At 46.7% G+C, this 14419-nt stretch overlaps 2 protein-coding genes and 1 long non-coding RNA gene across 3 annotated transcripts in view; 2 read left to right on the forward strand and 1 right to left on the reverse strand.

Annotated features, from left to right (window-relative positions):
* LOC110396908 lies at nucleotides 84-5977 on the forward strand. Its single transcript, XR_002437351.1, has 3 exons — nucleotides 84-363; nucleotides 1255-1612; nucleotides 2933-5977. It is a non-coding gene; the product is annotated as an uncharacterized LOC110396908 (long non-coding RNA).
* Nucleotides 6529-9022, reverse strand: TBCC (tubulin folding cofactor C). Its single transcript, XM_021392813.1, has one exon. The coding sequence runs from the start codon at nucleotides 9005-9007 to the stop codon at nucleotides 7979-7981; it is 1029 nt and encodes a 342-aa protein (XP_021248488.1). The 5' UTR covers nucleotides 9008-9022; the 3' UTR covers nucleotides 6529-7978.
* BICRAL (BRD4 interacting chromatin remodeling complex associated protein like) overlaps nucleotides 9054-14419 on the forward strand; it is a 42876-nt gene continuing 37510 nt past the window's right edge. Inside the window, exon 1 of the mRNA XM_021392809.1 lies at nucleotides 9054-9072. The gene's annotated coding sequence lies outside the window, so the exon portion shown is untranslated. The remainder of the gene's footprint in view (nucleotides 9073-14419) is intronic.

A 14419-nucleotide genomic window follows, 5' to 3' on the forward strand; every position in this document is an offset into this window, starting at 1 on the left:
CCAGGGCTTGGTGAGGGCACCTGCTGCCAGCACAGGGTCTACTTGGGAGCAAGGGGAGCAGAAGAGTGCAGTGCTCCAAAAAAAAGTACTTTTGTAGCCAGCTGCTCTGTGGGATTGTGCATGCTACTTGTTTGCTGCCTTAGATCCTGGGATACCAGAGGTTGCTCGAGTAGTGATGAAGGATATAAAGCTGCCGATTTTTCTGATGGTCCTCCCTATCTGGATAGGAGAGCAGCTGGTAACGGGTTTTCTTAAAGCAGGCTGTGTGCATCGCCACTGCTCTTGCAGGTGAGGAGGGGTGAGCGTGTCAGGGGGACAGAGGAAGGAAAACGTCCATCGGGGCTGTTCTCTGCTTGCTGTAAGGTGGGTGAGGAGGGGCTGTTTCTTGGGAGAGCCTATTAAGCGCTTGCGTGCAGTAAGCTGTCACTCTGAAATAACATCTCTCCTGGCTTCTTGGCATCGGCCTCTTCTCCTGAGTGACTAGCAATAGGACACAACGGAATGGCTTTAAGTCGTGCCAGTGGATGTTCAGGTTGAATACTCGGAAAAGTTTCTTCTCCAAAAGAATGGTCAGGCACTGGAACAAGCTGCCCAGGAGGTGGTGGAGTCACTGTCCCTGGGGGCATTCAAGATGTGGTACTCAGGGACACCCTTTAGTGGGCAATAGTGGTGATAGGTGGATGGTTGGACTAGATGATCTTAGAAATCTTTTCCAACCTAAATGATTCTATCCCATACCTATGTAGTGCATGCTGCTACATTTCAACTGACTTCTTCAGGGCTCAAGTGAGAAATACAAGGTAGCTTGGAGGCTGCATTTATCTGACAGCACAAAGTCAATCCTACATAAATGAAACTGATTTTGTTTCCCTTTCTGACAAAGTAAAACCATGGTAAGTGAAAAAGAATTTTATATCAGGTCTGCGAATCACAGGGATATATGGGGAAATATGTTTTGGAGTGCAATTAATAAGATGAGAAATAGTAAACCTGCCCATGGCAGCTGTAAGCCTGGTGCCACTGCAGCTGCTGAGAAGTTTTCATTATTCAGGAGCATAGATAAAGCTGAACACCTGCTACCCTAATAATTTAACATCCTGGTGCCCCCAGTAAATCTGATGTAATTCAATTTTATACACTGTGGTGTTTCCTATTAATTCAGGAACAGGGGTGCTAAAATAGAACATGTAACATATGCTTCAAGGCTCATTGGTATCTCCAGACTTACTGTATTAGTTCTCTCCTTACGCGCAGGTGACAACAGGAATCCTAATGAGCCACCCCCAAATGGTTAATGCTTTCTAGGAGATGTTCCCTGACTCACCTGATGCTCAGGACCTCTATGACTTCAGGTGATTCCTTTAAAGTTATTACAGGGAGTTATCAAAACAACAGGGATTTGGAAATTGGCTCTGTTTATTTAAGTAGTTTAAAGAGTTCAATACCAGCTAGGGACTCAAAGTAGTCAAAAGCTTCCCTTTAATCAAGTCACTATGCTTGCAAGTTTTAAAAGGGATTGGTAAGAGTAAATTATGTACTATACTCCCTTCAAAAAATGAAGCTAATGGTTAAGAAGTGGGGAGATGATGTATCCAGCTCATCCCCGAGAGAGGTAACAAACACCGTGTGAGCTTCAGCAAACTGCTGAGCTGAGGGCTGGCTCTGGCACAGTAACCTGGGAAAGAGGAAGGTTATGGGAGGAGGATCATCGAGAAGTGTTTTGTGGGGTGGGCAGTACAGCAAGGAATGCTATTTTTACCTGCTCTCTGCTCTTTTTGAAAATCCTTATCTTGGCTGAGACTGACCCTTAATTGGGTGAATTTCCTGCCTCTTACTTCAACTGGAAAATCTTGAAACTGATCCAGAGCAGACTAAAGCTAATTGCACAAGGATGTGCAAGCTAATGGTCTCCTCAGAGGATGTGTATTGGACTCAAGCGTATAGTTCATATGCTGTTCTAGAGGGAAAAATGTTAGAATAAAATGTTCAAATGATTACTGATCTGCTAGGAATTTCCACAGAAGTGATCATATTCAAAATGTCGCTACAAAATCTTAATTTCTATGGATAACAATTCAATATTGATATTTTTGCAAAAAGCTAGGCCTGTTAACATAAACATAGCCCACAAAATTACCAGTTAATATTGGGAGAGAGGAAAATGTAATCCAGATGATTAAATCCTTTATCTGCTATATAGACTGCTGCCCAGGCCTGCTCCTACCATGCTCCTGCCAAAGTCTTCATGAATAAAGGTGTTAAAAGACAAATTCCCTTTATACAGTTGCAACCTGTGTCCAAATCATGGAAATGCTTTTAGTTGATTAAAAAAAAACCCAAACACTCCTGTACTAACCTGTTTCTCTCTGCTCTGTGATATTAATTGGGTGGCTTTCTTGTTTCTTGATTGTTGTTTTTCCTCTTTAGAAGTGATGGTGTGACAACAAGGGTGGAGGTGTTTGTTTTAAATGTCATAGGAGGTCATTGTGTGGAGGTGAGAAATGTGTTTATGCAGTGTAGTTGGTGGTTTTGCTCGGATTTGTAGCTGTGCGGTGCGTACAAGGACAGCCCTAAGGAGCAAGGTGCTCCAATGGCTGTACCATGTTGTATAAATAACAAACAGTAGAAAAAGCCTGGTTTGTGGCTTTCCCTCCTGTGCACACAAGCAACTGGGTAGCCTGCTCTACGTATACCACACAAAGTGCCCGTGGGTCCTGAGGATGGGAACAGGTGCGTGTGGCTGTATTCAGTGCTGTGGCTGCCCAGCACTTCAGCCATCATTTATCCACAGTGTGGGTAATGTGTTGGGAAGCGTGGTCTGTCTTTGAACCATGAGGTGCTTGCTATGAGTATTTACTTGTATTGCTGTGATGCTTAGAGTGTAGGGTTGACTGCTAAAGAATGAGTCATGAATCAATGTTTGTACTTGCAGAAACGGGAGAAAAATACATTGGGAATTGGAAGAAGCGTACAAAAGACTCACAGCAGTTACTGCTGGAAAACATCTCAGCAAAACAGATGGAACCTCAAGTCAATCAGATAAATTAGATCAGGTTGTGAATAGAAATGCTGAAATTCCAAAAGCAGCACAGACTTTTCCTTGGAGGTGATGAAACTGGCTTTCCAGTACAGTGCAGACCTTAAGCTTTCTTGTGTGGATCGGATGGCCCTACCCAGAAAAGAAAAAATCCCACGGTCACAAGTGCGGAGAGTCAGATGGAAAGAAGGAGGTAAGAGGCGAGAGCTGAGCACCAAAGCGATGATACCCAAGGGATGGACAGAAACGCACTGGCTGCAAGCTCAGGATGGGATGTCCAGATGGACTGCTGGCCTCGCTGGAAGCAGCAGCAAAGCTCTCAGTTGCTTCCCGAGGGTCAAGCTTTCTCACTGTTTGTCTGTGCTATACCCCAAAATGTCAACAAGTATGAACAGTCAAAGATCTGTGTAGTGCTAAAAAACTGTCTTTCTTAAACTATTTTATTTTGTTCATGGACACATGAGATTTAGAAAGCTGAGCAAGGTTGCTGTGGTGAACTAACAAAGTAACTCTTGCTTTGCAAATGTCTGAAAGGACAAGCCAACCAAATTGCTTTGCAAGAATGTTTGCTCTTGCAACTCTCTGTGGAAAACTGTTCCATGCTTCAGTGCTTTGCACTGCTCAGAAACTTTCTGCTTTTCTGCCCGTGAGCCTCTGTTCAGGGCCAATTTACACCTAGCTTTGTTGTGCCAATGTTTATTATCCTCATGATGTATTCATAGCCATGGCCCCAGCAGGCATTTTTTTTTTCCAGCCTCTGAAGCCTAGCAAAAGTAATTTTGTGCATGTGTGGTTCTAAAGAAGTTCTTTGTTTATTCTGGTGGCAATGAAAGACAAACCAGAACTACAGATCTTGAGGAGATGTTGTTCCCTCTGGTCTCATGAACAGCACAGGTGCAAGACAGAATGATGTGAATGCTGCTGTTGTTCGCCCTGACTGCAGGCAGCAATCAGCTCTTGGCGTTCCTGCTCACCTGGTGGGACAACCTCCCCTGAATGCTCTCCTCTGAGTTCTGTCTTCTCCCTCACATCAGGTCTTCAGCCTCGTGCCTTCCTTCTGGGCAAGGGAGCATGAAATCAGTTTGCTTTCAAAGAGTTCTGCTGCTTTAACACTCCCTATAGCAAGATTGTGAGCCTGACTTCATCGCTATCTGCTCAGTCACAAAACCAGCTCTGCTCAACTCAGGGCTGAGCAATGCCTCCCTAACATGATTGCTTTTTCCCCACAGGCCCTGGGAGATTCTTGCGAGCTCTAATAAGTGAGACATTAATGCTAGCTCCTGGCCTAGGAGAGGCTATCAGGCAATTTTCTTTGTGTCAGCACTGCTTACTGTACTGAGGGCAGGAGCAGTGTGCCACTCTCCTTCCTGCAAGCTGTGGTTACCAGGGACACAAAGCAGCTCTGACCAGCCAGCAGTGCGAGTCTCCCTGACCCAGGAGCACGCCGACAGGCTGGCACAGCTCCTGACAGCGGCTGGCACAGCTCCTGACAGCTGCTGCCCCAGCAGTGCCTGGCCCGGCCTCTGGGTGCTCGAGGCACACACTTCAGGAGGAAAACGCAGCAGCAGAGTCCCTTGCCACTCTCACCCTTGTCCAGACAGCTCCAGGTACATCCTGACACAGTGCTTGAACATGACGCATGAGCTGCTCCATCACAGAGACAAGATGGCACAGAATTCCTGACTTGGTAAAACCATGCACTCTCAGTGAGTGCATTTCACTGCTAACATATTGAAGGTACCACCAGTCCTCCAGAACAAACTGCCCCAGGCTTACCTGAAAATTGCACTAAGTGATTTTTCTGATGATTTCTTTGGCAGTTGAGGCAAAAGGTAAACAAACAAGCTACAAGCACTGTAGATTAGGCTCTTGTCATTCCGTGTTTAGTATTTGCTCAGTAAGCAGTTCAGTGGAACACTCTAGATAACCCTACACTCTAGGCCTGCCAAAGTATCCCCCAGAAACTATTCCCAAAATGTTAAACTAGAGTCTGTCATCACTAAAAGAAATTGTTTCCAGTATAGCAGAAATTGGTTTACAGATGAACCATTTTAAATAGAGGATTACTACATACACAACTATCCTATCAATGTTTTTCTATTTACTTCTATCATGCTTTTGAATACCTTTGTTTAAAAAATAAACTAAACAGAATGACCGTCTAATTACCCATACATTTGAGTTACCACTTTCCACTAGATTTGACTGCAAGATGGATTTCTTCTCAAACGATGAGCTGCGCTTTTGGGAGCTCAGCTCTCTTTTGGGTGGCTCTTCTCTCACTTGCCTTGTGCTTACTTCTCCTCTTTTCCTACTGATGTTTTTGGAATGCTGGCATGAGTGAACAGGGGCTCTCTGCACCGCTGCTGTCAGGATGAAGGCTTTCTTCTGGGACAGCAATGACACCCTGCTGGTGCTGTCTGTGATGTCCTCTTCCTGAAGTATTTCTAATGATTATTCTAAATGGCATTGTTTAAATCACTCCCTAGGTAGCAATGCCCAGATGTTTGTTTCTTCCATTAAAGAGATTTCCAGAAGTTGCAATTTCAATATGCATGCAGCCTGTGAATACACCAACAGAACTTTTATAGTGCTTGTGTTCGTGTAACATGTTACTATTAACGCACTTCGGTTTCAGAATTTTGTTATATTTCTCCTAAAATTATTCTTCGTTAAGAATTCTACCTTCTAAAAAAGTGCACAGAGATGTTCAACTATCTGGGTGCTCATATTATGGTGCTATAAACATATATTAAAGAACTCGGATGACCAAATATCCTCACTGCCTGAAATTGGATTTTCTCATCTCGTGTCACATTGCAGACCAAGATCCAGTTGGCAAATCTGCATTACAGAAGTAATAGTAAACCTTTAAGGGAAAGTAATTGCCAGGAGCATCTGTAGCAGTTTGCTGTTTAGTCACATTGCTGAAGGACATTATCGAGTAATTTTGGTTTGACAGAAGTACTTTGCAAAGAAAAACACCCCGAACTGAGCTGTCAATAACTGACCTTTGGAAAAGGTCACTAGGAAGCACTTCTTGAAAGAAACTGAAGCCTGCATGTAGTGTCTTTAACTCATGCCGTTTATTCAGACGAAGCCCAGCAGCCAGTGCAGGTTCGCCGTGAGTGGTCAGTCTGTGCAGCCTGCTGGGAAGCACACATCTCATACCTGCCGCAGCCATGTGGTGGTACCCGCATTTCTACATGTCCAGCACCACGGTGAGTAAACATAAATGCTGACAGCCTTTGGCTAGCAGAACAAAGGCATTTGTGTGGGCTTTTTCTTTATTTTTTTACAGGCCAAACAGCAGACCTGAGGATGGGTCTGTCACTACGAGGATATGTGGGGAAGCAAGATTACCTAACCAGGCCCTGTACTTAGATGGATGTGTTGAAATTAAGAAATGCCAGAGTTGCATCTAATCATCTCCCTTTAGCAGGTATTGAAACTGACATATGTTAAAGGAACGACTCGATTCAAAACAAATAACTGAAATGCAAAATCCAGTTCATTCAAAAAAAGTATACATCAACAGAAGTAAACAAAAGTGAGAAGTTGTGGAAATACATTTAAAAAAAACCCACCCTTATTTTCCTTCCCTTTTTAAAGTGCTGAAAAAAAACATGTTAAGTTTCTCTGTTGTTTCAAAGCAGTTAAGAACTCAAAATATTTCTCATAGCAGTGATGCAGTTTTGATGGATTAGTTGTTATTCTTTTTCTTTCAGAGGCACATACAATGATAGGGCAGCATAAATATTTGGCAGAGTTCTTAAATACAACTTTTGAGCTGCTGTTTAAGCAAGGCAATGAGTTCCTTTCCAAGGAAGGGGCTGGTTTTGCACACTGCTCATTGCACCATTAACAGATCATTATAAAAAGAAATCCCATCATAATGCTATTTTTTTCTGGTATTGAACAAGAGTGAATAAATGGGATTTGAGAAGTCACTGTGCACCAAGGGCCTTTATGCAAGATGCTATTCTGGAACCCCAATACTGTGCTCCGTTGTCACATTTTATGAAGTCCCTCTGTCAGCACTGCATGTGATAGGCAGGGGCAGTGCTGTGAGCTATGATGAGAGCTATGATGACAGCAAAGCTCCCTGGCTGCAGGCAGAAAAACCAACCATGGGGCCACACCTGAATGCCACTGCCCTGAAACTTGTGATGCCTGTCAGCACACAATGTGCCCTGAGAGGTACGCTTGAGTCTGATCTTATTCAGGTTCATGCTGTTTACAGAAGCGGCTTCCTCTTGCATATTTTCAGACTGTGACTACTTAGTATTTATCTACCTTCTAGAGTTTTCTTCATTTCAATCATTAATATAGTAGGAGAGCGTTACATTTTCATTAACCTTTTTTTCCTTGAAATGGAAGTCTGACTAACAGCTGTCACCCGCACAGAGGAACCCGGGTCCCAGATGCGTTGCAGCCCAGGATTCGCCTCTGTTTGACATACAGTACCCATGTACAAACTCCCTCTTTAAATTTTTGTTTGCTGCTTCACTGAATACCCCCATTGCCCATATCCATAACAACAGTCTGTAATTGCAGCACCACAGAAATGAGACAAGTTTGGCATTCCCTCTTTTCAGCTGACTACAGCTTGCACTAGCAGGGAGCTTGGATTCCGCCTGGCTGAGCAACAGCAGCACAGCAGCTCTAATCGAGGCTCTCTGCCACGTGCATACTGGTACCCCCAGCCCCATCTTAATTAAAGAAACTCAACAATGAGGCACTGCAGTAGTTGGTCAATCCCACAGCGATACATACAGATTACAGCAGCAAATTTAATAACAGTAAACTACATCCGAGTGGCGTTTTTCAAGGAGAGCAGCCAGCCGTACGCTGTAACTCCCCCCTGGAGCACCACCTGCAATCACTTTATGGCCTGCTGGGGTGAATCAGCACGTTCCCGGCAGGATCCATCGCTCGGTGTCAGTCCCAGCAGCTGACGCGCTCCTGCTCGGGGATGAGGCTCCAGTTGGGCGAGGGCCTGTCGCTCGCCAGCCAGTCAAAGTCATCCACCAGGTTCCAGTTGTTGCTGTTTCTATCCAGCCCGGACGACTCGAAGTCGGCCTCGATGCCCGGGTAGCTCCACGCGTAAGGCGCGAAGGACACCTCGCTGCAGTCCTCGATGACGGCCCTGCTGGTCACCTGCACGTAGAAGCGGCTGCCGCGGGTGCGGTGCGTGCGGAGCTGCTGGCAGGCCACCACCAGCTGGCACTCGCTGCAGCCGTCCACCAGCACGGAGGTGGAGACGGGCCCGCACAGCACGGTGCAGCCGCGGCACTCGCGCACCCGCAGCGTGTTGGGGTTTCCGCGGAGCCGCACCCGGCAGCCGCGCAGCTCCGCCAGCACCACGTCGCGCTGCAGCAGCTCGGCCGGGCCCAGCTCCAGCTCGCGACCCTCGGCGCCGCTGAAGCCGCACAGCGGGGGCCCGCCCGGCTCCCCCTCGGCGCAGCCCGGGGCCGGCGGCTCGGCGGGCTCCTCGGGCTCGGCGGGGCGAGGCTGGGCGCCCGGGGCCGCTTCTTTCTTTAGGGCGCGGAAGGCGAACTTCTTCTTGGGCTGCAGCTGCTGCCGCCGGGCCGCCAGGGCGGCCTGCAGCCGGGCCACGGCGTCCTGGCTCTGCCGCACCTCGTAGGGCGCCAGGAAGCGCACGCTCTCGGTCAGCAGCTTCTGCAGCCCCTGCAGCCGCGCCGCCGCCTCCTCGGGCCGCCCCGCCGCCAGCAGCGCCTCCACCGCCTCCCGCTCCCGCCCGAAGGCGGCGGCGAAGAACTCGCTGCGCTCCTCCAGCACCGCCTGCGCCTCCTTCTGCTCCCGCTGCCGCGCCACGCCGCGCTGCCGCTCCGCCTCCCGCCGCTGCAGCCGCTCGGGCAGCACGGCAGCCGCGGTACCGCCGGCCTCGGGCCGCAGGGCCGCCACGAAAGCGGCCGGCGCCGGCCGCTCCTCGCCCGCCGCCTCCATCTTGCGCTGCGGGAGGGGCGGGGCCTGCGCGGGTTTAAAGGGGCGGCGCCGCGCGGCGGGATGGGGTGAGTGCCGGCGCCAGGCGCTGTGGGGTGCGGCCGCGGCTTCCCAAACGGGCGGTTGCCGCTGCCACCGCTCGCTCCGTTCCTGCGGCCGTGCGCGCGGCGGTGCCCGCTCCTCCCCTCCGCCGGCCGCGCGCTCGGCCCTTGGGGCGCTCGAAGCCTTTCCCGTAGGCGGCGGAGACCGGCGGGGGCGGGGGGAGGGCCGCGGCCGCCTCGGGTGCGTGCTTTGGGCCGGAGCGCCTTCCGGAGGGACCTGGGCTCGGGGCGCGGGCCTGCGTGCTGCTTCGCGATGGCTTCGGGAGGCTGCGGTTGCGGTGCTCGGTTACGCTTCCCCGCGGCCTTCCCTCCCGCAGCGAAGTGGCTGCGGCGAAGCTGTCGGCACGTCCGATGCGCTGCCGAGCGGCTGCCGCGCTCCGCCTGCAGTGTGCGCACAGCACTTCGTGCCAGGAGGGCGTGCGGGTCCGAGGGACCGCGAGAGCCGTGGCCGTGGGTTGCCGTGTCCTAGATGCGGAGCTGTGTAGGAGGTCCGCAGAGACCTCTGCAGGGACGTGGCAGTGGTCAGGAGGGCTGTATTTTGTGTCAGTTATGTGAGAGGTGCTTTAGGTAAATCTGCAGTGAGGACCGGCAGCGCATCTGGCTGCGGAGTACAACAGCGACCGTCATCGTTCTGATGTGCTCCTTGAGAGCGGTTCTGTCTCTGCTTCAGGGAACGGTAGTTGCTACCGTTTGAATACCAAGCACGTGTACTCACAAGAATTTAAGTGCAACCCCTCTCTGGGCCTACAGCTATCATATGCCTTCCCCTTGCATTTCAAAATTACCTACAATAAATCAACATACAACCTGAACTATCTGCTCATACCAAAGCACAACAAACACAGAGTGGATATTCCCACTGTCCTGTCAGAACTTGCACTAAAATACAGAATATTCTTTTCTTTTCTTTTTTTTTTTCTTCTCATTACAATGAGGAAATTGAGTTATGCCAAAGGTTGAGGGCCCTGGAGCGTGTCCAGAGAAGGGGAATGGAGCTGTGAAGGGTCTGGAACACAAATCTTATGGGGAGTGGCTGTGAGAGCTGGAGTTGTTCAGTCTGGAAAAGAAGAGGCTCAAAGCAGACCTTGTTGCTCTCTACAACTGCCTGAAAGTAGGTGGTGGTGAGGTGGGGATCGGCCTCTTCTCCCAGGTGACAGTGATAGGATGAGAGGGAATGGCCTCGAGTTGCACCGAGGGGGGGGTTCAGGTTGGGTATTAGGAAACATTTCTTCTCGGAAAGAATGGTGAGGCACTGGCACAGGCTGCCCAGGGGGGTGATAGAGTCAGTGTCCCTGGAGGTGTTCAAGAAACGTGGAGATGTGGCACTGAGGGATGTGGTCAGTGGGCATGGTGGGGGTGGGTTGGTGGGTGGACTAGATGATCTTAGAGGTCTTTTCCAACCCTAATGGTTCCATGATCGTCTGGTAACAGCAGCATTTTGGACCAGGTTGGTGGAGCCTGCAAGGTGTTTGTTTTGCTCTCTTGTAATGGATGCACAGTGAACTAGAGATGGTCTATTCAGTTGGAATGTGGGTGGGTTATATAGTGTTTAATGCATTATATCATGTAGCTGTCTCAATGCTGCAAAATTAATGTGTCCATAAGTTTGTTTTTGAAACTCCTATGTTGTAGAAAAGGAGAGTGCTCAGTCATGAAAATAAGAAGGAATTCTTGAAGCATTCTCACTTCATTTGTATCTACCAGTGTATTTAGATTATGCAGTTAGAAAGTCTTTAGCATTTTTGCTAATAAATAGTCAAAGCTACTCCTGCAGTACCTGCAGTAATGTCAATGTACAATTGATTTACTGTAAGAAGGAAATAATCCTTTCTGTCTTGTTTCGTAAGAAAGGTGTGTAAGTTTTGCATCAGGCCTTCTTGCTCCCACCAGTGTAGGTAATACTGGTAGGAGCAGTGATGTAATTTCTTATCCCATATGTGAGGATACTCACAGAAACACGGGCTTCTGTTTTTTCAGTATGTGCAAACACTACTGTTATTCTTAAACAGATGTGACCAGATGGATTACCTGCCGTGCTTTATGTTTGAAAAGATTACAAGCAAACACTAATATAGGCTCGTCAAAAAAAAAGTCTATATTTTATACTGAGGTATAGTGATTATTTTTTATTATACTCAAGCACTCAGAAAGTTAGGTATTCTAAACTTTTTTTCTAGAGGTGATTGAAGTTTTAAATTAACAAGGACCAAATACACTTATGAATAGGAGCTTCTGGGAGAGACTGGAATCTTTTCACATTGCTAACGCGTGCAAATGATTTTTGGGTTACAAGTACAATAACCCCAGATACAAGGAAGTGGAGCTTATAACCATAAAAATTAAAAAGGGAGTAATAAAATTCTTCCAACCGTCTCATCTTGATACTCCAAAATTACTTTCCACATTTACAACTTGAGGTTTTGGTATAATTGATATTGGTGTGTATATATATATATATATTTGTGGTCATGCAAAGACTGACAATTTTCTTCCTGACTTTGCTGGAAGCAACGTTTAGGTTTTAAGGCTGTTTAATGTGCTCCAATATAATCCATAGAAAACAGAGGATTTACAGTTTCCCTGAATAAAATACCAGCCTTATAGCTGCTGCTTGTTGGTAAATTGCAGCAAGCAGTCTAGCTGCTTGAGAATACTGGATACACACTAGGTACACAGTTCTGCCTACGCTATAATTCATTCTTTTTTTTTCTTGACATTCTTTAGTTCTCACTGCTTTGGAAGTAGGTAATACTCATTTCAGCAATATCTTTTCCTGTTGCTTGGACTATATACTGTTATTTGTCTTAGGTGAAGTTGCAGGTTGCATGTGCTTATTTAGATCTAGTGCTGTGGAACTCCAAAAAATGAGCTATAGAACACATGCCTTTCGGCTTAAATCTGTATCACGTGGTTATCGCCCTCGGATGTTATCTACCTGGCAATATTGTACTGATTTAAACTAATTCGTACTGACTTAAACTTCACTCAACAGAATTAGCTCACGGCCTTCTTGAAATGAAGCGTACTGCATAGCTAGAGTGAAGGTTCACAATCCTGTCTCATTCGAGCATTATTTTAATAAGAGAGGTAATAAATATACACAAGACCGACAGGGGCAAGTGGGTGTCTGTTAAGAGTACATGCAGTGGATTCTTAATCTTGAGGTTCCTGAGCTTGTTAACAACTTCATAGTTGTGGTCTTGAGATGTAGGTTTGCACCTTCTCAGAGGAAGGAAGCAAACACAGCCTTTCCTTATCATCATTACATACCTCCCACACTGATACTTTTTATTTCAAAGGGTTTAATACATGTACATTGCACCATAAAGCACAAAAAGTGCTGTTTCATCTTTTAGCTGTGTTTTCAAGAAAGGCAGCAGCCTCTGTCTCTTGCATGGAGTTCTTATCTGATAGATGTGATCTCTGAATGCCTGTTAGATTGAGCTTCTCCAGAAGAGATTAGCAGGTGAATGTAATGACTTCTGGCTGCAAAGTAGGTGGTTCGGTGACTTGCTCAACCATAGTATGCTACTGCCAGTTTTAGTGAGGTCTCTTTTAACTCTTCTGGCACTGTCATCAGGCATTAAAGAAAGATGTAAGCTATATTGTGACTCATTTAAGATAGTGTTGACTGTACATTTTTCATGGTGGGCTGGGGCTTCAGTAAAAGGGACTGTCAAGCCTCTGTACTTTGTGCTCTCTTGAAGAAACTTACGAACTACTTGAACATTGCTGGCACACTGATTGCTTTTAAAAAAGCTTTTATTTGGACTAAAATTATATTCTTTAAACATTTAGCCATACAGAAAAGCAAGACAATGTAAAATATGTGTATTTTTAAAATCACTAATGAGAGAGAACAACAACTATAAAACTTGGTGCATCTTAATTACAGTGAGTAATGCGAAAGCTTTGAAATCTAATCCTTGGGAACATGTAAGATACTAATTATATTCTGACCAGTCAAGGTGCACTTGTTTTGAAGCAAGTCTGAGCTGGTCACTTCATAGAACCTGGTATTTCCAGTGCTAGAGGTGGAGAAACAAATTCATTACTACAAAAATGAGTTATCCTCCAACAGCCAAGGTGGACTTCAAAGCATAACACATTATGACAAGAGGCACTGAAAGATGAATAAAGCAAGGCCCAAATACACTCAGTGCAAAAGCTCGAGAAGCGTACTTAGGTTTAGTCTAAGCCTAGCTTCTAACTGGTATTTAGGACCCCAACTTGCTAACTGACCTAAGTTAAATTCTGTAGACCCAAGTATGTAAATTGCAGATGCTGTCTCACTTTGTCCAGAAGGATACTGTGAGAAAAAGTATTGTAATGTTGTTGAATTTCAGTAAAGCTTTGATCATCTGGCTTCCCTTGGTCAACAAGGTGTGTAACTTTGTCATAAAAGGAGATTAATTTCGTTAAGTAGGACTCTCCCTTGCGTACTTGTGTTGACCATGACTGCATTGTCTTTCAGGTGTTTTTCAGTAATTCCCAGAATAACCTTTTCCATGATTTTGCCAGGCACTGAAGTGAGACTGATAGGCCTGTAATTACCAGGATCTCCTTTCTTGCTCTTCTTGAAAACTGGGATGATGTTTGCCAGCTTCCAGTCAACTGGGACCTCTCCAGATTCCCAAAACCGCTGAAAAATAATTGAGAGAGGTTTTGCAATGGCACCAGCCAGTTCTTGGAGTACTGTGGCATGAATCCCTTTGGGCCCCATATATACACACAGCTGGAGTAGCAAATCCTGCACAAGTTCAGGGCCGGCTGGGAGTTTATCATTACCACAGTCACAGTCTTCCAGCTGAGGGCTTTGTGTGTCCGAGATCAGTGTTGAAGACATGCGAAGGCGGCATTAAATGTCTCTGCTTTGTCTGTGCTCCTGTTTGTGAGGTGGCCATCCTCATCAAGTAACAGAGCACTGTTACTGATCTGATCCTTCTTTTGTTGTTAATGTCTTTGAAAATGCCCTTTTTGTTGTTCCCCACCGTACTGGCCGCCTTCAACTCTAACTGAACTTCGGCCACACAAATTTTCTCCCTGCAATGATGAACAGCATCTCTGTCGTTCTCCCACATTGCCTGAATTCATTTCCAGGGCCATGCACTTTACTTTTCTGCCCAAGGCTAAAAGATTTTTGCTCAGCCAGGCCAACCTTCTGCCCCACGTGTGTATCTTCCAACATTTTGAAATTACCTGTTTCTGTGCTCTTAACAGGTGGTGCTTAAAAGCTGACCAGCACTGATGGACCCCAATGCCTTCAAAAGCAGGGGACCTTGCCAACTAGTTCCCTGAGCAGCCTTAAGTCTGT

The sequence above is a fragment of the Numida meleagris genome, chromosome 3 (genome assembly GCF_002078875.1).
Source record: "Numida meleagris isolate 19003 breed g44 Domestic line chromosome 3, NumMel1.0, whole genome shotgun sequence".
Classification (NCBI taxonomy): Eukaryota; Metazoa; Chordata; class Aves; order Galliformes; family Numididae; genus Numida; species Numida meleagris.

What these genes read in the sequence shown, in the direction of transcription:
- TBCC (XM_021392813.1), bottom strand. Translation starts at nt 9,007, where the DNA reads ATGGAGGCGGCGGGCGAGGAGCGGCCGGCGCCGGCCGCTTTCGTGGCG.